This window comes from Vanacampus margaritifer, chromosome 5 (assembly GCF_051991255.1).
Source record: "Vanacampus margaritifer isolate UIUO_Vmar chromosome 5, RoL_Vmar_1.0, whole genome shotgun sequence".
Lineage (NCBI taxonomy): Eukaryota > Metazoa > Chordata > Actinopteri > Syngnathiformes > Syngnathidae > Vanacampus > Vanacampus margaritifer.
This window is the reverse complement of record NC_135436.1, coordinates 12,783,283-12,808,549: the sequence shown is the minus strand read 5'-3', so window position 1 is coordinate 12,808,549 and position 25,267 is coordinate 12,783,283. Positions and strand designations below refer to the sequence as shown.

Sequence of the window (25,267 nt, the reverse complement as noted above, 5' to 3'; positions counted from 1 at the left end):
GATATCACAGTACTCAATGAAGTCAAAAATGTGCGTTCTGTTGCATCTGACCTCTCAAAGGCGATGTTGCGAGTGTCCAGCTGAGTGGTCACCACAGCGGCAGAAAGTCGGGCCGCCACTTGCTCATCGCTGGGCTGCACTCCCGCCAGTAGGCCCAAACTGGCAGCCGGACCACTGCAGGCGCCGCCTTTCCCCCGGCCAGGTGAAAGCGCCGCGAGAGACGAGACGCACAAGGTCTCACAGAACACCAGCTGCCTGTCGTGGTCGACCTCGATCACCTCCGCGTTGGAGTCTGGGATGTGAGAAGAAAATGCGAGGGTGCAGAGGGACGTCAGGGCAATTTAAGCGTGCAAAACGGATTACAATGCATACAGTACCCTCCAAGTATACAAATGGCGTGTCAAGGATTGATTTGAAGAGGGAACATGTTATGATAGGTTCACTCGAGCAGAGGAAGAGGAAATAAACAGATTGGGAAAACTAAGATGAGTGCAGGGAAAGGTCAGCAGATGAAAAATTATTTAAGATGTAAGAGGAACAAAGATAAATATAAAATGAGAACTGTGGAGCCATGGGAGAATAATGAGTACAAGGAGTTGTGAAGTCATCCCAAAGAAGGGGGTTGGGGGAGAGAGAGCATCGTTGAGGAAAAATACAGACACAGTCACACTTACATTACTTTGGGATTTGTTTCATTTCGCACTTACATCCTTTGTGATTAACAAATATCAGAATGTGCTTGAGAAACTTGGCTGCTGCATTTGTGGAAATATCATCTCAGCTTGTAAATTGCCACACTGACATAGTATTAGCTAGTGCAATGTCATTCTGACATTGGGATGATCTTTCAGAGTGTAGGTTGTTCATTTACAAATCTGACCTTGTCCCCTGAAAATGAAGCTCCGATTTCCTCTCTGCCAAGTCATCTGCTCAAATCCGGTGAGAGTTGTGTCAACGCGCAGACACTGACCACTCTTCCAAACCCTGTAGGTGTCGCTGGGACAAACACGAGACACAAGGGGCACTGAAGACAAATAGAAATAGATTACATCAAATTAAATCGCATTAGACCATATCACATTAGATCACATTAGATTAGATCCCATTACATTAAATCCATTAGATTACTTTAGATCACATTACATTAAATCCCATTAGATTACTTTAGATCACATTACGATTGATCACATTAGATCATATTACACTAGATCGCATTAAGATAGATCACACAAGATAACATTACATTAGATCACATTACGACATATCACTTTATGAGCGATCACATTACGATAGATCACATCCGATCACTTAATGATAGATCACATTATTATAGATCACAATAGATCCCATTACGACAGATCACATTACGATTGATACCATTAGATCACATTATGAGCAATCACATTACGATTGATTACATTAGATCATATTACAATAGATCACATTAAGATAAATCATATTTGATCACATTACGATAGATCACATTAGATCACATTATGATAGCTCAGATTATATTAGATCACATTATGATAGATCACATTAGATCACATTATGATAGATCAAATTTGATCTATTTTTACAATTGCATTACGATAGATCACATTACGGTTGATCATATCAAATCACATTACGATAGATCACATTATGATAGATCTCTTTTTACAATTGCATTACAATAGATCACATTAGATCACTTTATGACCGATTACGTTGGATCACATTACGGTAGACAGACAAGACAGACAGAAATCTGTCTCAGCGACCACAATGAAATACAGTATACTGACCCCAACTGGTAAACTCCCATTTCATCTCCACATAGAAGTCTTGGGCCTGCACAGACAAGTGAATGCAGCCATTGGTGAAAACAAAGCAGAAACCCATTGATAAAGAGAGAGGCAGTTGGCGAGATAATGGCTTTACAGCTGGCCATTAACCAAATGGACAGCAAAAGATGGAGCGTGAATAAAGACATTGATGCCTGCCAAAGGTGTTGTGACTGGCACAGAGCGCTGCTTGTGTATTACGCGCGTGTGGGTAAATAATAGCACATGATGGACGAGGAAGGATGTGGGTGAGCGCAGCGGAGGAATAACGCTGCATGATGTTTGTGACATTTGCAAGTGTGTGCTTACATGCACATTGTATATGTGTGGGGGGGTTAGTGTCTACCACTTGCATGTGTAGCCACCTGGAGCTGGCGGTACCCTTGTATATAAAGATGGCATGTTGTGACATGACAGAAAGATATAAAGACAGCTTAATGGGCATCAGAACAGTCAAAGCAATTCATTTCTTAAATATTTTGAACATTATAAAAAGGCTAAAGAGTCTATTAAAATGAGTCTATTCTAAGGCTTAAATGGAATGGAACACAAATGAATGCTCCTCCTGTATACTGTAGCTTCCCCTACTGAAACAACTGTTTTTACTAAAAAGATTGTTAAAATACAGAACTTTGTATGAATTAGTAGAATGTATTCCCATCCATTTGTATTGCATCACCTGGGCATGCGTAACAAAAACTATAGAGACAAGTGATTTGAGCAACTTGGGCCTTGAGAAAAGCTACAGCAAATATACCTATATTTGTTTTCCTCTGACAAAGGGTGGAAAAGATATTTTAGATTTAAACCCATCTCAACTGTATGCCCAAAATTGCTCTTGGAAATCTTTACAGAACCATACTGTAAACAAGCGCACGTATCTGCTCTTCTGCTCTGAGTTAACATTAGCATAAAGAAGTGCAGCTGGTTGGTAAAGATACCAGAAAAACAGTACCAGATGAAGTGGGAGATCAGCAGAAAGAGAAATCTGTCATCTCGGCACATATTTATTTTGAAGATGTATGATATGAATGAAGATGAAAATTCATTTGTTTCTTCATGTATAACAAAATTCTAGAACACACAATTAAAAACAAAAACTTAAATAAAAAGCATAATAATACATACAGTGGTACCTTGGAGTTTGAACATAATTCGTTCCTGCAAAGTGTTCAAAGTCCGAATTGTTCAACCTCTGAAACATTTTTTCCCAAAGCAAATAATGTAAATGCAAGTAATCCGTTCCCAAGCTTCAAAAACAGAAAATTCCTATTTTAATTTCTATTTATGTTTTTACATTTACAGTACAGTACAGTATTTAAACAATAAAAAATACCTTACCTTTTTTGTTGTGTTGTGATGGCATCATTGGATGATAAATGCTATGTTAATGCTAGCTTTAGTTCAGTGCTGAGTTTGTGTATTTTGCATTAGGCATATTGTTAAACTACTAAGCGGTCCTTGCGTGCGTTGTTTAACGTCAGGCACGTTGTTGAACAGCTAAGGGGGGTCCTCGTGCCAGTATTTACAGAAGTAGTCTGCAGTTACAACGGCGCGATAATCTCCTTCCTAATTCCACTGTGGTTCGTAGTACTGTTTGTTTTTCTTTGCTGCAACTGGCATTGTTGTCTTTCTTTGGGCCCATAACAAAGAAAATAGTCGTGGAAAAATCAAAATGCCATCGCGAGTATAGAGTATTCCCAATCTGACTGGAAATGAGCAGTACATCGTCTCAACTACCGCAACGTGAGCATTGTTCGGCTCCGCTCGGCTTCACTCGGCTACCCGTTTTCAAGGTACGTTCGGCTTAGCTTGCTTTGCTTGGGTGTTCAAACTCCAAGGCATTTTTTACTCAAATTTTTGGGTTGAAGTCTGATTTGTACGAGTTCAGAGACGTTCAAACACCGAGGTTCGTTCCACTGTAGTTGAAAAGCTACATTGTGTGAAACATTGGCATGTCTAGCACATTTTCGAGTGTGCTGAAGTACCCCTAAATGAAATCCAAGCACCCTCAATATTTGAGAACTCTGCAGATTTTAATAACTTGCATGCTCATTTTTTAAACAAGCTAGAGAAGTGTTGAAAACATGCAGTATTTGATATAAAAGTAATAATTTCTCAACAAAACACAGCAAAGCCGATTTAGTCACCGACAAGCCAGACTGCGCAGCCTTCCTTTGAGTGAGTAGCTACTTAAACAAGCATATGTGGCAAATTTCTTAACTTCTAGCACTCAATATCAACACATTATTTTCGTTAAAACGTTGAGGCTCTTTGAGTTTATTGTTCAACGCGTTTCGACCCAAAGAGTCTTCATCAGGGCTAATTAAATTCCTCTGTAACAGAGTGCCTCAGCTTCTTTATGCCTGTTTATTAATATTTTTTTGCCACCAAGTTTGAAAAAACTTACAAAGGAAAGTGGGGTGTAAAACTCTCCTAAATGTTGTGCAATGAACAAATAGTGCACAAGGTTATATACTTCTGAAATAAAATGAAATTATATTTTTCATTCTTATTAAACAAATATTGTTAGAACTTGTAAAAATGTTTTGCCACTCTCTCGTGACTATTCCAGCCAAAATATACTCAGTGAACAGATAAAAATTTGAGTGTCAATAAGATTGAGGGCATGAAAATCAAGTCCAAACAGGAAAACATGTCAGATAAACAAGCACCAATGACTTTCACAATACGTTCTCCCCCTAGACTAGTAATTTATTCATGGATTTTAAAGAAAGCTAGGAATACTCAGTTTTCATGTGAAAACAAAGATGTAAAATAAGAATTCATCTATTATTCAAATGAAGGCATCATTGTTTCAAAGCCACTTTTGATGTGCAATTGTTTTGTTTTTCGTTTGTTTGTTTTTGTGCATGTGTTTGTGTGAAATCCCACTTGGCGCAGTCGTTCCAGCAGGACGGGGATGCCCGCCAGTCTCTTGGCAGTCCTTTGGTAGTCACGGTAACGCAGCACAAGGCGCACCAGCTCCGGATCTCTGGTACTGACTGCCTCCTGAAGAACTGAGAGATAGCGAAAGAAGGGGCGACAAAGAAGAGCCAATCACTCAGGCTTCATCTAAAATTGATGTGCATGAGCAATTTAAGGCAGCAGCCAGAAACTGAAGTAGGTCGAAGGGAAATTCAGTATTATAAATACAGTAAGTGCATTTTTGAACTCATTCATCAGGTAGCCACTTTGCTACTAATCTTACAGCTTGCATGACACTAAAACAAAGCTATAATAAAACCATCATGTTTCTAAACCCATGATCAACCAGTTTTCTGAAATAGCTCATCGAAAGAAAAGATAGTTGTGACGTGGATGAGAATTTGTGGCTCGCAAGCCAGGAACGAGGGTGAAGGAAGACTTCACTGTAATTCCTACAACAATGCATTCACACTTTTCCCTAAGGAGACTGTACTATGTTCACATTTCTACTTTTTTGTTTTGCTTTTTTTTCTCAGTTGCTTTGGTAACATTGATCAGATCAGAATTTTATCTGTAGATACAGTACATGGATGGATGGATGGATGGACAGACACAGAGAGAGACAGAGAGATCTGGTGTTTGAAATCAAGCAATAATGTTAGTCCCGATGTGTTTTCCGTGTTTTTATACTACATGCAGTAAAGTAAATGTGAATCTCTTGTTATCAATCTTTCACATACACAAAAGGTGTAGCTTACAATTTAGAAGAAGGGTCATCAAAAAAAAGTTTACATCAGAACATTCATGCAGTGTACATTATTATTTGACTGTCACAGAACAACTGATTCTGGCCAAAAGACTGGCTTTACTATTGTATGCATTGTTTTGAGAAATGCACTTACGGTTGTGCAAATTTTCGATTTGAGAAATGTGCCCAAGTGAATGAGGAAAAATTGTCATGGATCATGGAGAATCAATTCATATTTGTCACAAGCTTGTACTTGGTAATCTGGTGTGTTTGCCTTGAGAACCGCAGGTCAGTTCATCACAAGGTGACATGTCAAATTTGCATAATGTTTGCTAACGAGAGCTGATTGACTAAAGTGAGAGTCAGCAGTGACACGCATTTGCATCAAATCATTTAGCAGCGGTTTTAAATCCAAAGCGATTTACACGTGCAGAATAACAATTAAGTCTTCTTATAGGTAAAAAGATAAGATAATACATCTCTGTTCGATAGGATCAATTAACTGAGCCGATCGTCATTACTTGTTTTTAATAAAACATTCGCTGACAACCAAAAATAATTGGCATATTGATTTGAACTGGTGATTGGCAATAAACGACTAAATTCACTGAACTGGGTCTGATGAATGCAATCGGGTCAAAAATGGGCGGGCACATTCACAATGCGTGAATGGCTAAAATCAATATAATGCTTTGTCCTTGTCAACTTGTGTGAAAATATAATTTTACTATTGATCTTTATTACCCGCTACCATCTCTCTATGTACCGTATATGTTTTGAACCGTTATTCCGCTTATGTTTTCAGTGAACACTAAGCCCCAGCTATATCCGGTAATTGTTCGCACCCGTGCTATATCGCAGATTTTTAAGCAATTATTGTTTGGGGGGGTTTTGCAGTATACTGGACAAATCCAAATTTAGAGTTTGGCTTTGGCCTCCAATGTAATACCTCAAAGTTCCGCAACAATGTGTTGTACGGCAGCACTGAGATCGACTTGAAGGGAAGCAGCATAAGAGTGCAAGAAAAAGAGGCAAAGACGGTCCCCAACAATAAGCTCTAGCGATAGTCGTTGTTCCCACAGAGCAGCGTATGTATTAATTGCTCTGTTTGTAAGTGTTGCTGTTCCTTGTGTGTTAAAGCAGCAGTTGAAGGTTTATAATTAACCCATTTTGCAACATCCACTAACTTCCACTAGCCTGTTAAAGGGACAGTGTGTAGAATCAAGAGTCATCTACTGGTGAACTAATAGAATGTAAAGACCAAAGTTGGAAGCGCATGCTTAATGGTTTATCAGAGAGACCACACTCGAAGTTCTTCTCCTACGATCATCCGTAGCAGAAAGAGGGCCGCAAAACATGTCAGCCTCCTGTAAGGCAGCACAACCTATGTAATATAATTAGCGATTAATAGACCTCAGATTATATATATATATATTTTAAAACATGAATGTTGATGTGATAGAAAAGATTTTCTTGCATATTATTGAAATTGATATTGGGTTTTTAAAATGAATTAATATTGAAAAATCAAAAAATTCTGCACACTGTCTTAAAAAAAACACACACAAAGCAAACAAAGTTTTAGCTGAGAAGAAATGAGTCTCCAAAAGTAAATGGAATAATCATTAAGGCTAAAGATGCTTGTGCAACCTTTTTTTTTTTGCCACGAAAGAGAGGTACATAATATCCATGGTAAACTTTAAAACACATTCCCGCCCAATAATACATTAGGCACATCAATGAAATAAACATAATAAAAGACACTCACCAGTCCAGCCGTTGCGGTTTTCCTTGCTGACGTCAGCTCCATGCTGCAGCAGAACTTTGGCACAGTCCAGGTGGCCCAGTGTGACAGCTAGGTGGAGAGGAGTTCGACCCCGGGGATCTACAGACTCTAAATCAGTCTGGATAGAGAGAGAGAGAGAGAGAGAGAGAGAGAGAGAGAGAGAGAGAGAGAGAGAGAGAGAGAGAGAGAGAGAGAGAGAGAGAGAGAGAGAGAGGTATGCAGATAGAAAGAGAAAAGAAAGTGATGTAATATCAGACAGTAGACTATATATCTGGGATAAATGCGTAATAGTGTGCCTCTCAGAAGGTGGGAGAGAATGTAAATATAAAAAGAAACATCACCAAGAAGTTGACAGCAGAGAGGTGGAGAGGGAGCTGGTGACAGGTGCTAATTGATCTGTCGACACGCTGATGATTACGGCCGCTACACTGCTGCAGTGCCTTACTTACTTTGGGCAGGGGCCGAGTCTCTCCTGGTTCTACAACTCATTTTCTTAAAATTTTTATTTTTTTTATGTCCGTAAGATTGAATTTTAATTTTTAAAAAGCACTTACTTTTTCAATGATTTGTGCAACATACAAACACACAAAAGGCTTAAAATCTAAAAGCTGAGTTGTTATATTTAGCAGCATGTCAACACGACCTTATCTTTCTGCTTGTGTCACTCTATTAGCAGTTTTGAAACCGCATTTAATGAGCTATTTCAAAATATATATTTACAACAAAAGATGTGCTCGGTACAAAAAAAATTGAGAGAAAGAGAAAGTAAAAAAAAAAAAAAAGTCACAATAATAAAATTTTTCACCAAAGCAAAGCTAGTGAGTAAAAATGATTCAAGAGAGAGAAAGAGACAAATTCCCCACACATTGTGCAACAATGTAAAGGAATTTGTGTTATTTTAAATATTTCACAAACGGGAATGAGGTATAATGCTTAACCTCAAACAAGCTTTCAGGCATTATGTATTAATTTCGCAGGGGTTGAACTGGACCTCATAGAATCAATGTGATGTATTACTTCCAGACTAGAGCATACACCAAGTTCCATAAAGTCATTTGGCCGGTGTGACTTATTATTATTATTATTATATATTTTCACATATTTACATATCGTGACTTTGGTGTACAGTATGTTGAGTGTCTGGTCTGGTTGTAAAGTTCATTCAATAGACTATCAAATATATTTTCCTTGATTGGCCCCTTACAGAAGGCAAACGAAAAAGCAGAGTACATTTGGCTCCCACGAGCACAAGAGTAAGCATCGCCATTTAGTGAGGATATTTAACAAGATGGCACACGGTGTGAACAGCTTCCTGAAGATTGGCTCAAGAGTAAAATCGTTAAATGAGCCTGAATTATCTTTCCACACATTTGCCAAGCATGTATTTATTTCATCATCCTCAAATCCTCAAATCTAGGTCTCAATTACACCCAGTAAATCATCACAAGAGACCGTTTGTTTCTACAGTGTTACATTGTGAATAGTGTCATGTATCTTTTTATGTATATTTGTCAAGAAGGTGATATTTGTCTGATGTCAGTAATGTTGACTTGATCTGTTCTTCCACCTTCAATTTTCATCCGTTCCATTGAAAACAGAATTGGTGTTCATCTGTTAAATCGCAGCTCTCATGGTTTGACAGTCCAATTCCTCTCTGACATGATTGTGAGCATTAGAAAAGTGGAAGCCATCATTGAAACATGACGTCTGGTCGTTCCCCAAACGCTCTGATGCTTCCTGCAGATTTCAACCTCCCAAGTATCTGGAACATCACATTAGGCGTGCTCCATCGCCATCTGCTTTTAAAGCCCAAGTCAAACCATCCTGGTGTGCATCTGAATCATACATTCTTAATTATATTTATGTTGCTTATTCTGGGGGAAAAAAAGTATCGGTATAGGATCACTACATCTACTCAACCAAGTCTTCTTCCTCCTCACAGCCAAGCAGCCTTCGTCATCACCACTAAGTAGTCTTAGCTGACTAGTCGCCCTCGTCGGTGACTAGTCATCCTTGTCGCAGACTAGTCGTCCTTGTCGCAGACTAGTCGCCCTCGTCGCTGACTAGTCGTCCTCCTCGCTAACTAGTTGTCCTCGCTGACTAGTCGTCCTCGCTGACTAGTCGCCCTCGTCGCAGACTAGTCGTCCTTGTTTCAGATTAGTCGTCCTCGTCTCAAATTAGTCATCCTCGTCTCAGATTAGTCGTCCTCGTCACTGACTAGTAGTCCTCGTCACTGACTAGTTTCCCTCATCGGTGACTAGTCGCCCTCGTCGGTGACTAGTCATCCTCGTCGCAGACTAGTCGTCTTCCTCGCTGACTAGTCGTCCTCGTCGCTGACTAGTTGCCCTCGTCGGTGACTAGTTGCCCTCGTCTGTGACTAGTCGTCCTCCTCGCTGACTAGTCACCCTCATCGGTGACTAGTCGTCCTCGTCGCAGACTAGTCGCCCTCGTCGCTGACTAGTCGTCCTCCTCGCTGACTAGTCGTTCCTCGTCGCAGACTAGTCGCCCCCGTCGCAGACTAGTCGCCCTCATCGCAGAATTAGTCGTCCTCGTTCAGCCACGTCGCCCACATTCCGCCAGTCTTCTTACATCCTGCCCAGTCGTGGCGACCAGTCCTCGCTCGTCTTGTCCAGTCGTGGCGACCAGTCCACGCTCATCCTGCCTCACCTTTCCCACTATGTGTTCTTAAAGTTCCTCTTCTTGCACTTCATTGCTGCCTTGCTTCCCAACATTTAGGTCCACCATCCTTCTACAAGTCACGTACATCATGTCACTAACCGTTATGATGCAAGCTACATGCAATGTGAGTGGAGAAAGATTCTCCTATTGATATCCATCCATTTTCTTAACCGCTTTTCCTCACAAGGGTCGCGGGGGGTGCTGGAGCCTATCCCAGCTGGCTTCGGGCAGTAGGCGGGGTACACCCTGAACTGGTTGCCAGCCAATCGCAGGGCACACAGAGACCAACAACCATACTCACAATCACACCTATGGACAATTTGGAGTGTTCAATTAACCTGACATGCATGTCTTTGGAATGTGGGAGGAAACCGGAGTACCCGTTGAAAACCCACGCAAGCACGGGGAGAACATGCAAACTCCACCCAGGAAGGCCAAAGCCCGGACTCGTCCTATTGAAATATTAAAACAAATATTAACCATTAAACAGCAACACATTGATGTGCCAACGAGAATCAAATGCAGACAGATGGGCATCTTACAAAGTGCTATTCATAATGTTTTGCTCAACATAACTCGATAGAGTATATCTATTTGCTCACTATCCATCTACTCGCTTAAGAGGCCACCATGGAGACATGGCCGGAGATCAAATCTGGAAGGAGAAAATATGGATGAGACGCTGCTGCGAGTGATGGAAAACAGAGAATGGGAGGAGTGGGGAGCTGAAAAGTAGAGCATGCAGCGAGGGGGAGAATGAGGGAGGCTGAGAAGTGAGCTGAAGGAGAGAACAAGAAGACACGAGACTCCCTCGGGTGCCGATGTCGACCGGGGAATAAGCAGAGGAAACGTCGTTGCAATGCAGGAGAAGCAAGACAGACGTCAGTTTGCTTGTGTGTGCCGTGCACGATATGCTAATGAAGCCACTTTCTCTGTCGTCTATCGTGTCTCTGAGGACACTGCGGACATCATATGGCTGAGCTGCATGACTGTGAAGAACTATCAAAGTCACAGGAAGCATTTTACAGTCCATTCTATTGTTTAACAATGAGGTTGGATATTTATAGCAAGACTTGGATATGTTACCGTTCAAAATGGAAATGGTCATTGTGGAAGGGAGTTATTTTTGAACAGAGACGACAGAAATAAACATATATTGTAAGTCATAGAAGATGAAGAGCTTCTATGTTTTGCCTTTACATGGCACTTTTAAATCTTACTTCGATTGTGTGCACTGTGGGCAACAGGTGCAAATATGGTGGAAATTAGTCTTTTGCGTTTTAGTTGGCTCAGATAGTTTTCACTGTCGAAAATTAAAAGTGATTGAATTGGAAATGTTAGTGCAGGGGTGTTGATAGATATTGTAACATTTTTAATACTTCATTTCATATATTAACCATTGTTACACATTATTAACATTTTAATTCTTCAGTATTAACCTTGTCGAAATGTTTTGTGTCCTGTGCAGAGCAAGTGGTGTTGATTTCGGTATAATCTGACCTTAAGCTGGGACATACTATTTAGTCTAAAAAAGTTCCTTCTCAGCGTTTTGTGCGAAAACACATTTAGTCCTTGAGAACAGAATCTGTTTTCGAACACGCACTCCTGATTCTGTTTTCGCCATCGCTCATGGAAAAGTACCCAGAGAGTATGTTTTGTCTACAAATGAAAGAGAGGAGGTCTTTTAACTATAAGAAGCCATTGTACACGCGGAAGAGCTACATTTCGACGCTCTGAATCCCACCTGTTTAAGTGATGAATTAGAGGCAGTTTAAGTGTCCAGAGATCTCTGATAGATAAAATCATTTTTGCAAAGGTGTTTTTTCTTACATTACAGTCTTCAAGTTTTGGAACACGCAAAGAGGACAAAATAATTTTATTCCTCTTTCAGTGTCAAACATACGGTCCGCAGGCTGGATCAGGCCCACACAGGGGTTTAATCTGGCCCGCGAGTAAAAATAAATTTGGAATGTCAGACCAATTAATCGGCCACAATCAAAACGTATAAATGCGTAATTTCACAAGGAGTCCTCAGATAAGCATTGCAACTTGTATACAGAATCGTCCCGGATGTCATTATTTTACACACAACCTGACGCCACGGTTTGTTTAATTATTTATTTATTTTTTAAATCATACGCGACATAAACGTGTTAAATATGACACAAATTCAATTGCTGGGAGAACAAATACATGTGACAAGGATTAACCTGCGTCACACAATGCATTCTGGGAACAATATATATGCAAAACAGGTAGATATAACACGTCCAGAACTCATACAGGCAAAGTGTTGCCACGTTCCATTTGCATTCATGTTATTTTTTGGAACAATATGATTACAGTTGAGCTCCGTAATTTAGGGCTGGCCCCCATGTAGCGAAAATATGCGTATAATTGACGGCAATTATTTTTAAGTTATTTATCTTTTTTTTTTACTGATCCGGCCCACTTAGTAATATATTTTCCCCCATGCGGCCCCTGAGCTCATATGAGTTTGACACCCTTGTGTTAGTGGAACACAAACTGCAACAGAAAATAAATCTATCACTAATAATTTTGATGAAAAAATTTACTGAAATGAAAGTAGAGCTTTCAAAATTAATTGCTTAATCGACAAGTAATCGATTCTCAGATTAATCAACAACTATTTTAATAATCGAGTAAAGTTTGGAGCCATTTTTTTAAGTAAAATTGTCCAAATCCCCCTGATTTCAGCAGATCAACAGTAATTGCTCACTTATTTCTGCAGTTAATGAAAGAAGCCTGATTATCTTCTTTGTTTAATCAAAACAAGACATTTGCAAACATCTGTTTTTACTTTGGAAAACAATGACAGAATCGGTAACATACTACAACAACAATCCTCTCTTTTTTTTTTATCACTATATGGATATGAAGTGCAAAATAAACACCAATCACTGGTTAATAAACAGTAATCAGGGAAAATGCTTTTGTAATACAACACACTGATTAGTCGATTGAATAATCGATAGATTAATCGATTCTAAAAAAAATATTATAGTGAATGTACTACCTGGAAGCACACTCCAAAAAACACTCTGAGAGAGGCCACCACCAATTGTCACCATGCGCTGAAACCAAATGACCCGAATGCACGTAATTGCACACTAAAGTTAACTTGAAAGGAATTTTTTAAATGGCGATTAATCTCAGGATCGATTGTGCATTTGGCAGATGCAATTCTGGGTGCGCCCCGTTAGTACATCAGCTTCCACATCTGTTTGTGTCAACAATCAAGTTTGCATCTGCTTTTGCACGCGGAAACTTTTAGTAAATCAAGCCCGTAGTGTCTCACAGCCAAACATTCATTCAATGTCCTCCCCTTTTTAGGGTGTCTGTAATTCTGGTGATTAGCAGTTTAAGCCTATTTTATAGCTATACTTCATTTCAATTACTATGGATACCAGAGCGGAGAGGTTGAGGTCTGAGCTGGAGAGACACGAGCCAAGAGGAGCCTGAGGGGGAACGCAGATGAGTGAATGCCGGGAAAAAAATAAACAGAAACGTGGGAAGGCGGAGGTAGACACAGCAAGTGCCATATGTGTATCATAGAATAGTGTTTTATATTACATATAAAAGGGTAAGGGCAGCACAGTGGTTAACACGAATGCCTAATTTTCATGAGATTCAGAGTTTGAATCTTGGTTTGTGCCTACTTGTGCGAAGTTTGCATGCTCTCAACATGTTAACGTGTGCTTTATCTTCTTTAGTTAGATCAGAGATGGGCAAATTCTTCCTAACCACATATATGACAACATTTTGAATATGGACAAAATACAGGCGAAATACGCACTTTTACAGTTTTTCTCTATAGGTTTGACTGAGATGACATTTTCAAAATACCATGGACAAATCCCAAAACCACCTTACAATTGGTGTCAACTGAATGGCATTTCTCATTGCTGTCATCAAATTGCCAATGTCTTAGTACATGTCTCAATTGCCTCAATGGATCTGTGCAAAATGGTTGTGTACATTTAGCCTACAGTTAGCACAATGTGCCCACATTTAGCACATTTTCCAAATGAATAGATCTTGCTGATCGAGCTGGATTAGTTGTTTTTTCAGTCTCATAGTTGTCCTGTCCAAAACATGTCAGCAGGATTTCAGTGTGTAAGTCATAATATGCAAAATCAAAATGTGAATTTCCATCGTGGTCCTCTCATCAGGGCATTGGGGAATCAGTGTAGAACAGACATGGGCAAACCCCGGCCCGCGGGCCAAATACGGTCCGTTATGCGTTTCAATCCGGCCCGCCGAACTTATCCAATAAGGCTAGAAAAAAATTCAATTTTTTTTTTGTTGTTGGCTTTTCATTCAGCTCAGTGGCCGAGTGGTTAGAGTGTCTGCCCTGGGACTGGGAGGTTGTGGGTTCAATTCCCGGCCGGGTCATACCAAAGCCTATAAAAATGGGACCGATTGACACTCAGCATTAAGGGTTGGAATTGGGAGGTTAGATCACCACATGATTCCTGAGCGCGGCGCTGTTGCTGCTCACCGCTCCCTCAGGGGATGGGTCAAATGCGGAGAACAAATTTCACCCCACTTAGATGGGTGTGACAATCAGTGGATCTTATCTTATCTTATTGGATTTGGATTTGGACATTTACAGCAGGAGACGGCACGGTTTTGTGTTGAACACAGCAATAATGTCCTGATAGTCCAGAGAATCGGTCAATTCTTTTTTGAAAGAAAGCAGGGACAAAGAGTTCAGTCTATCAGTCAACATTGTGGCACTGTTGCGTGTTTTGATCCTTTTGACAGCTGAAGATAGTCTTTCTACATGTTGTCATGGGTGAGGTGAGGAGCGCGCATGCAGGAGACTGTTGATATTGGTGAAGACATCCCCGGGGCGTGCGTCGAGCACTTCTATGAGCGTTTCCTCGTTGGCTTTTGGCTTCTTTTTGAGCTGCTGCACAAACACCGTGTGCTATGCGTCCCCCACGGAGATGGAAAAGTGGTCAGAGACGGATTGGATGTACGCGCTTTGTCCTCAGCGCGTGACAGGCAGCAGCGGCTATCATGCAGCCGCATGTGTCACACGTACTGTGGGCCCGGGTTAAAAATGGGTGGGCCAATGGAAAAAAATTCTTTAACTTTACGCCTTGAATTGAAATCTATTAATAATAGATGCAGTCACCAGGTTTGACAGATCACAGTGTATGTGCTATTATAATCTATTTACATTTCTCCTCCCACTTTGCCAAATAGTGTGTAAATGCCGCATCTTGCATATTCACTGAGGCAAACGTACTACCTGGATTAGGGCTATTTTATAATAATCATAATAATAATAATAATACATTTCATTTAAAAACAGCACCTTTCAGAACACCCAAGGTCACTTTACAAAGCATAAAAACATAGCAAAAGTTGAGCTAAAACAATAAAAATGAAGCTATTTGAAAAGCTGTTTTAAATATGTGGATTTTGCACATTTGAAAAACGCAGTCCTAAGTGCACACTATAAGTAAATTGGGTTGTACATTTATCTGTGTGTTTTTACTGTGCTATGAGGTCCAAATGCTCCTGGTCCGGCCCATCTGTCAAAATTTCAAACCCATTGTGGCCCACAAGTCAAAAAGTTTGCCCACCCCTGGTGTAGAGGATGGTTGAGACACTCACAATGGCCAAGAGGGGGAAGGTGATGATAGTGACTAGTGAAAGTTTTACAAAAGTTGGTTCGACATTTAGGCTGTGCGCTAGATATAATTTTAGTTATTGTTTTTTCATAAACATACAGAATTTGGCTTATACTTTCTTTTGTTGCACTCTAAAGTGTAAGTAACTTTGTGTCACTAAAAAGTGTTGCAATTTCCTTGACTGTGAGTGATGTCAAACCGCGAACTTTGAAAATTTGTTCTTTTAAAACCCTTTTTTCTCCTCAGTTTTATACATACCAGTAATTATATTTTGTTAGCGGCACCCCTGCTGTTGTGACAAAACATCTAATCATTTTGACTTGCAGTGCTCACACAATTCCAAAGGGACGATGCATTGACTACTTGTATGACACAGAAACTTAATTTTGACACATAGGTGAGCTGTTTTGTGAGAGATATGAGCTTCTGCAGATGATCCAAAGAGTAGTGCAAAATCATCCAAGTTATTTTGGGCAAAAGCAATTGAGAAGGATCTTTGTAGTTGTGACTGTACCGACTCTTTGTTTGGGAAAGGAACTTGGAGTGAAGCATGTGTGAGCAGTTTTGGGATAGATATGTGCTTTTGCTATTGGACGGATAGGTTGTGCACAAATGTAAGTCTGTTTGGCCAAATGAGCTTGCAGTTTTGAAAATCTAACTTCAGTTTCAAGAAATGTGCTAAAGCTATGGAGGAAAACTGCCATTTTCATTTTTCCTAATATATTTCTCAATGCATGTATAAAAGATCCATTATTCAACAACAACTAAACTCGTTAAACAGACACGATGTTGCTCCAGTAAAGTTGCACAAAGGCTGTTAAAGCCTCTTTATTTATTTATTTTTAAAACCTTGATAACCTATTTGATGCCTTGAAATGCTAAGTTTAAATTTACATTTACATATTTGTTTGAAATTGCCTCACTGAAAATGTTTCCAGACAATAAAACACAGTTTGCAGTTATACACAATGTGAATTTAAGAAATAAATATTGTTGATTACATAAAAATGAGTTGTTAGTTGTAAAACTAACTGAACAAAACAGTTGTGTGTTGTTGTCATCACTTGCTCATAAAACGAACAAAAGAAGAAGAAAGGTGGAGGGAGGATTTTTTTTTCTTGTCTTACTTCGCAAAGTATTACTATTTAAAACATCAAGTGGAAATGAGACATTTTTAGGCTTGAAACATTATTTGAGTTCATGTCAGCTCTTTGGTGTCTCACAAATAACCATGTTGTTATTTTTAGCTAAGGTGGCACAATTGACAGAAGCAGGCCACACATGCATCGGTACCATTGAAGGTATTATTGAATTAGTTTTGGGGTTTTTTTGATTATTAAAATATATATAATTTTTGTTGGCTTTATATCAGGTTTTCAAGATAATTTCTAAGATTTTGAACTGTTTTCTCATTAGTATTCAAAACTTTTCAACACGTAAATCAGCTTTGCTTTGATTGGGTTGACGTTCTCCTTGATTTAATATAGAAAAAAATATTTTCAGTGATTGATTCATCGCTAATATGTGGGCATCCTATGTCCACCGCAGATCTTGGTTGTGTTGGTTCTGTTGAAATTCAGCGGGGTCGCCCCAGAGGAAACATTTTCTTCCTTGACAAAAGTATTAAGACACATAGGCTTTAGGTGAACTGATGAATGCACGCACGTGCGCAAACACACACGCACATACACATACTCACCCACATGCAAAAAAAAATATATATATATATATATGTATATATGTATAAAAAAAATATATATATATATATATATATATATATATATATATATATATGTATTTTTTTTTTATATAGAGAGCAATGATGATGTCAAATCGAATGAACAATACTGAGCTTTCCTGAAAAAAAAATGAAAAAAAAGAAGAAAAAAAAAGTATTAAGACACATTACCATTGCATTTACAGGAAGTGAACCGGGAAGAAAATATGCAGCTGTGGTAAGAAATAATTTACACTCATAGTGGGAATGAATGTCATATCAAGCCTAGCTTTTACATCCACAATACATTCACCTAGACATTTGACTAAGCGGTGCTGAAGGTTCAAGGATGTCTTAACTTGACAAGGCCAAACCCTATTAACTCCTCATTAGTGACCTTGATTGACTGCAGCTTGCAGTTTCTGTCTCGCCAGCATAAAAAGGACTCATTTGATCGACCAATAGACAGAACTATGGCAAAGTCCAACTAGGATTGTAAATGCTATCAAATAAATAGATTTATAGTACAAAACGCCTTTTCAGCCATTTCTACTGTCTATGACTGCAAATTCCAAGATCATCAATTCAAACAAACGTAGATACTGTAAGTAATTTGGATGTGTCACCACTTTTCTAGAGTGTGGAAGAAGAATCGAGTGGCTGGTGACCATTAGATGAAAGGAAATTGGTTAGGAACCACGAAGGCTGAAACCTGTCCTGGGTTTTTATCATTAGGGGTGCCGGTTGATATTTTTATGGACTATGTTTAAAAGCTGGGTCTGTGCAAGGAAACCAACCAGTTTAAATGAGCCCAGTCAAAGAGAGCCTTTAGGCTCATATTACCTGTTCTAGTTTGATGATGTCACATTAAACTCATCCAACCTTTCTTTGCCTCCATTAAAAAAATGATCTCTTAAAGTTATAAAACTGGAATTGTCTGAAATTGGTTTTAACACATTACCTGAATGAGGGATTACTTAATAGATCCTTAATAGGCTGTAGACCAGCATCTCATCCAATTTTCAATCAAGAGAGGCCATTACTGCATGTAAGTACACCTCCAAGTAACGTGGGAAGGATTTTGACCACACCAAATTTAACTGGTGGTATAAGAAAACATATGGAACCATTTATTTTCTTTGGTCCTTCCTCGGGTCTCCTGACAGCCTCACGGCTCTGGCTGGGTACTGAAGTGTTCGGTTTAGGTGAACGGTACGGGATTTTTTAAATAGGTTTTAGGTGGACTAATGAATGCACACTCACACGCACGCACACAAAATTAAAAAAAAAAGAAAGAAAAAAAAAGAGAGAGAGCAATGATGATGACATGTCAAATCGGTAAAATTACCGAATGAACAAGACTGAGCTCTCCAGGAAAAAAATAGATAAAAATAAAATAAAAAAATAAAACATATGGAACAATAACCCTGTGCTCATTATTATGCTTTTGAAGTGGAATTCAACCTTAAACATTTCTTGACAATAATATGTTAAATGTGACCTCTCTAGTCTAAACATTCTGATTAATATTACATTTGTGGAATATGAGTTATGAAGCAAAATCCAGCCGTTTGTATCCATCTCAGGGGGCGGCCATTTTGACACTTGCTGTCGACTGGAGATTACATCACAGTTGCTCAGGGGCTCAAGTAGTGACCAATCACAGCACTCCTGTTTTCTGAAGCTCAGCTGTGATTGGTTGTTACATGAGAGCTGAGTAACATTGACGTCATCTTCAGTTGACAGCAAGTTGTAAAATGGCCGCCCTCTGAGATGGATAAAAACGGCTGGATTTTGCTGCTCAACTCATTTTACACTTCATTTATTTTTTGCGCTTTGTTATGGCGGCGTGCATGGACGCAGCGGCTTGGAGCTCTTCACCTCAGTGCTTCACTATTTTAATGTTGTTTTGTTGTTGTTTTTTACAATGAATGTGTGTTGGAACTTTACCTTTTATTTTTGCACTGAGGGTGGGAGAGCCCACACCATTTTCATTGTTACTTCTTGGCACAATGACAATAGAGGTTCCTCTAATCTTAATCTAAAGGAACACAACATCAACCAGAATACCATATTTAGACTAGTGGGGCTGCATAGAACATATTGTCAAAAAAATAAAAAAATAAAAAAATGTGTGAACTTCCCCTTTAAAGGTTATTAGTATGCTTTAGTATCCAAAACCTTTGGTTATTTATTTTTTTACCATTGAATTAAATCGCAAAAACTCCTGCATGTATATCCATTTTAGATAGATTCATGGAGACAATGGCAGGCAAAACAGACCCCTGAAACATTTTTTTTTCCTAACCCTTGGCAATGTGTGAACTCCAATTATGTTATACGCTAACAGGTAAAAGCTTACTTATTAGGTCTTTTAATAAGCTGTTATTGTTTGAATGTGCCATTAACATAGCAGATGTTAGCTTTCCAGAGACAGGGACATTTTTTGGTGGAGGTATACACATTAACACTTATTATGACAACAGCACCACTTAAGACTTTCTAAGTGCTAATGTCCATCCGTTATTACACACCAACCTGCAGAAATGTTGAAAAGCAACTAACACACTGCACTGTGGAGAAAACCGTATTGTATAACTAATTTCTTTATTAAAGACTGATTATTTGTATTTATGTATACTGCAATAACAAGCTGTTTGCGGACCATAAATTAATTTTTGCTTTAATCATAAGGTGAAACTCTAGCCACTAATAAGTGTAACGTTTACATGTTGGTTAATTTAGTTTTTACTTTTAAGTGACTTCTTTACTGTGCATTACAGTCAAATTCTGTCCGAGTAATTCCCCCCTCCCTATCGTCCATTTTCGTTCACCCCCCCTTTCAGTGGTGAGATTGGCGACTGCATTATTGATACACATTTCTAGCTATGGCATCTGCTCCTTCTCTCACACCACCACGCACCCCCTTTCCTCACTCACTGTGTTCGTGGCCCAATGCAGCTTGGCAGGTACTTAGGCCAACATCAATCTTTCATTCAAAAGCCACACACACACACACACAAGTTTGTTTAACTATCTTTGTGGGGTCATCGCATTTCCTAGCCCCTTCCCCTAACCCCAACCATAAAAAATGACTGCCTACCCCTATTCCTTACCCTAACCTCAACCATAACCCAATTCAAACCTTAACTCTAAAACCAAGTCTTGACCCTCAAAAAGAGGTCTAAACTTGTGGGGCCCAGCAAAATGGCCCCACATAGACGGGTGGTCCCTACAACTCGAAATATTGGCCCCACTATGTCATAAAAACAAGACCACACACACACATACACACAAATGTGCATACGTACCGAAAAGGTAATTTCCCCCAAAATATTTGTGCATAGCCCACATGGGGAGATAGATGACAGAAAAAAAAGAGTAACAAAATAAGTATAATTTCCTCAAAACAGATGCCATGAAACTGCCAACTCAGACAGCAGCATGAGTACAGCAAACGAGGGACGATAACTCAAAGAACAAATTGACAAAACTTCAGAGTCGAGATTTACTTGCATTGGGGGCTATAAATTGCAGTGCAGGAAATAAAAGCAAACTATACTTAACCTCAAAATGCAAACGCTGACCTACATTTTAGAATATTTTGTGTTTTGATGTTACGTTGCATATTATTCTCTGTCAGTCTGTCACACCTAATCTCCACAGAAGGCAGACGGTAGGGGAACAGGGTCCAAATATATCAGATGGGCCTGTCAAAATAATCCAACAAAAGCAGAGTTTCACTGATGTTTATCTGAAGGTGCTGACACCTGTTCAGAACATAACAGATACAAATACTGGCACTACTGTTATCTTACCATGTCATCATACCAAAATCTATCTATCTATCTATCTATCTATCTATCTATCTATCTATCTATCTATCTATCTATCTATCTATCTATCTATCTATCTATCTATCGGTAAAGGTAAAAAAAAAAACTTTAAAAATGCAACCCATGTATCCAATACAACTGTGATCAACAAAGACACCATTTCTGATTAGTCACAAATAATCACAAGATTAATTGATGCCATGTAATTTAAAGATTGCCTTGCCGTCACATTCCTTGTGGAATTTGTCAATGACGGACGACCATTTTGTTGATAATTTATGAATAATGATTAATGAGAAACTGAAAGTGATTTTTCGTTCATTAATGTAATCAACAATAACCAGGTCAGTACTAACGGATCTGGACACTGGCGGATGCCAACTTTATTGACAAATGACAAAAACATTGATGGATGCCCACTTCTTCTAACACACCGCAGAATACTTCCACTTTTTTCTGGGGTGACCAGACGTCCCGTTTTGGCCGGAACTGTCTCGGTTTTGAGCCTTGAGTCCCGTGTCCCGGCAGATTTCACCAACATCATTTCGTCCTACTATTACTTAGATCCCGTCCTGGCGTACGTCACGTTTTTTTTAACATGTGTATGTCAATCACACAGTTATCATAGCGATTCATACGATAAACCCATTAAAATGGAATTTAACTGTTAAATTCCTTTCTATTTACTTCCAAATTGACGTTTGCGTTCTCATTTGCATCCGCACTAATATATAGCAGGACGGACTTACGTAGCAGGTGGTAACTGGAACTAGAACTACTTCCTCCTTTTGCATCTAAGAATCATGGGAAATGTAGTTCTACTATCCACTACGGTCGCCAGTTGCCGGTCAGACAACGCAGGCTGAGCTTTCTAGCGGTATATTTACAATGTTAGCGACCAGCAAATAAGGTTGGATGATGGCGAGCACATTGACTTGTTTAGCGCTGTTGAACAGTCAACCAAAATAGCTTAGCATTAGCGATTGATTTGGTCCCCCCCACAATTGACAAAAATTAACTAGCGTTGAAATTTATCGCACACTATGACGATTCCAATGCGATTCGTCTTCTAATACCGACGGAGTGAAGATGACGGAAGGGCATTCCAACTGTTGACGATTGCCGAATGGCGGACACTCAAAATTAATTGATAGGCCAACATTTGCTGAAAGGTGTAAATGAACTGTCTCAGCAACCAGAATATTTGGCTCTTCTTCTCCTGTCTCAGGGTTGTTCAGTTATTTGATGCTTTTTTCCCCTTTCTGGTAGCTTGCAAATCTACAAGAAGCATTAATAAAACGGTACATAAAACTAAGGGTCACACAAAATGGAAATAAAAGCACCCGAGAACAGGTTGTAAATATTGTAAAGTAAGGTCACTGATGCAGGAATGAAGGATTTATCCCACATAAGGCACATGTCTAGTGTCTGCACTTTCACTTGCAACTTTTTAATCTACTACATCTTGTTCCGACTTCCATCTCTTGCTAAGCTTGCTTTCTTTCACCAATCGAATCTCATTTGCATTTGCTTTTATCATTTACTGTCAATCTTGAGCTTGTTCTGTCTCCTTCTGTTAAAAGCTTTCTGCAACTTAACTAAATCTGACCCCAACCATTGTAGCTTGTCTTTGTGGCTTCTCTCCACTGCAATTAGGACTTGGGTTTCATTACACCAACAAAAGTAAGAGGGCTGAGGGTGGGATTAATCAATGCTGGAAGAAGGATGGTAGAAGTCAGAGAAGAGGAAAGGAGAGGCCGGTCACAGACAACCTGTAAGCAATAATTAATGGCTCTTTTCCCTTAGGTCAGCTGATAAATCTTGTGCTGATTTACCATTAACACCTCACCTGCTTCCATTAAGTAGTCTTTTGCTTCAGTTTAGTACGCAACCGATCTATTCCAGAGCAAAGTTGTAAAGGGTGTAAAAATAATCAACTAACATAATATGTATTTTGGATTACGGAAGGAAGCCTTCACACGCAGATCATGCAAGCGTCATACAAAGACGGTAGACCCAAGCCAAGATTTAATTTAAACACAAAACAGTTATTTACATATTTACACCTGTTTGTCAACTTACCACTCTTACCCACATGTTCATGTTCTAACTACAGTATCTAACCATGTAGAGTGTACCAAAATAAGTGATGTTGTGGTGGACTTTAGGACCATGCCTCTCACCCAGCAGGCATACAGCAGGGGGCGTGTTGATTGAAATGTTTGTTGGCGCGATATTCGCCATTCTGTTGTTGGCAGTGTTAAATAAAGACGTGTTTACCAGTCAGTCGTGTATGCTCCTTACTGCTGCCACATTGGTGACCCTGACGTGAGAAGATGTTTCGAGAAGTGAAGGAAGAGGTGTCCTCCTCGGCCATGTCGCCCCAACTCCCGCAATTTGCAGCCGTCGCCGCTACCGCGAGGCTGCCGGAGTTCTGGCAGAGCGACCCGGCCTCGTGGTTTCAGCATGTTGAAGCGCTTTTCCACTTGCGAGGAATCATCGCTGATGAGCCAAGGTATTACATGGTCGTGGCGGCCCTCGACCAACTGACTACACGTCGTGTTATGCAGCTATTGCGCGCGCCTCCGCAGAGCGGGAAATACACCGCGCTCAAGTAACTTCTGCTTAGGAGGTTCAGTTTGTCGGACTCGGAGAGAGCAGACGGACTCCTTTCTCTGCCCGGGTTGGGCGATGGCACAGCAGTGGCCCTCATGGACAAGATGCTGTCGTTGTTAGGCTCGGATGAAGGCGGATTCATTTTCCCGCACATTTTCCTCCGACAGCTACCGCTTACGGTACGCGCGGTGTTGGCTAACTCCGTTTGCCTGGCGTCCCGCGATTATCGGGCCTTGGCCGAAGAAACGGATCGAGTGTTGCTGGCTACGAGACGACTCGTGTGTGTGGCAGCCGATCACCTCCTGGAGGAGACGCCGGGCGCAGGCCCGACGGTGGTGGCCGGAGTGGCGACACGGAAGCGGCGCGACAAGCCCCTCTGTTTCTTCCACCAGCGGTTTGGCGTGAAGGCTAGGCGTTGTGTTCCTCCCTGCACCTTCGAGGCTCCGGGAAACTCCAACGCCGGCGTTCCATAGCGGCTGTGGGCGCCGGTAATGAAAGTGAGCTGCTCTTTATCACGGACTCGTCATCAGGGAGACGTTTCCTGGTGGACTGCGGGTCGCAAGTTAGCCTGCTTACACTGACCGCCGCGGACAAGGCGGCCAGTGGCAGCGGACCGTCCCTGTGTGCAGCTAACGGCTCACCCATCATCAGTTTTGGTTCCAGGCTGGTGACTGTGTGCTTCCATGGACGTGAGTTTCAGTGGAACTTTATTGTTGCTTCGATCACGGTTCCAATTATTGGCGCGGATTTTCTGTGTGCGAATGGACTGCTTGTGGATGTTGCTAACCGCCGTTTGATTGACGCTGTTTCTTTCGCCACTTTCCCATGTGAGGCTGGGGGACTCGGACCATTAGCACACGCAAATTTTTTGGCATCGGGCGACGTTTATCAGCGTTTGCTGTCCGATTTTCCGTCGTTGACAACTCCCGCCTTTTCCACCGCCGATACTAAGCACGGGGTGGAGCATTTCATCCCCACCGTTGGCCCGCCAGTTTTTGCCCGCGCGCGCCGACTGGACGCGGCCAAATTGGCAATTGCGAGGGAGGAGTTTGCTACAATGGAGCGTTTGGGGATTGTCAGGCGTTCTAACAGCCCGTGGGCTTCGCCCTTACACATGGTGCCTAAAAGCGATGGTTCTTGGCGGCCTTGCGGTGATTTTCGTCGGCTGAACAGTAATACTACTCATGACCGTTACCCCATTCCACACATTCAGGATTTTTCTGCGCGTCTGGCTGGCACCACGATTTTTTCTAAGGTGGATTTGGTCCGTGGCTATCACCAAGTGCCTGTGCAGCCGTTAGACGTGCCCAAAACGGCAGTGATAACCCCGTTTGGGCTTTTCGAATTCCTGCGCATGCCTTTTGGCCTTAAAGGGGCAGCACAGACTTTCCAGAGATTGATGGACTGTGTTTTGCGCGAGCTCGACTTCGTGTTCGTCTATCTTGATGACATTTTAGTGGCCAGT

The 25,267-nt window shown here is 40.6% G+C and overlaps 1 protein-coding gene across 1 annotated transcript in view; it reads right to left on the bottom strand.

Moving 5' to 3' along the window:
• The window catches only part of ankrd13b (ankyrin repeat domain 13B), a 48,577-nt gene that overhangs the window by 14,048 nt on the left and 9,262 nt on the right, over positions 1–25,267 (bottom strand). Inside the window, exons 2-6 of the mRNA XM_077566551.1 lie at positions 7,271–7,406; positions 4,722–4,846; positions 1,788–1,833; positions 881–1,024; positions 52–292 (exon numbers count right to left, since the gene is read on the bottom strand). Coding sequence (XP_077422677.1) covers positions 52–292; positions 881–1,024; positions 1,788–1,833; positions 4,722–4,846; positions 7,271–7,406 — 692 coding nt within the window. The remainder of the gene's footprint in view (positions 1–51; positions 293–880; positions 1,025–1,787; positions 1,834–4,721; positions 4,847–7,270; positions 7,407–25,267) is intronic.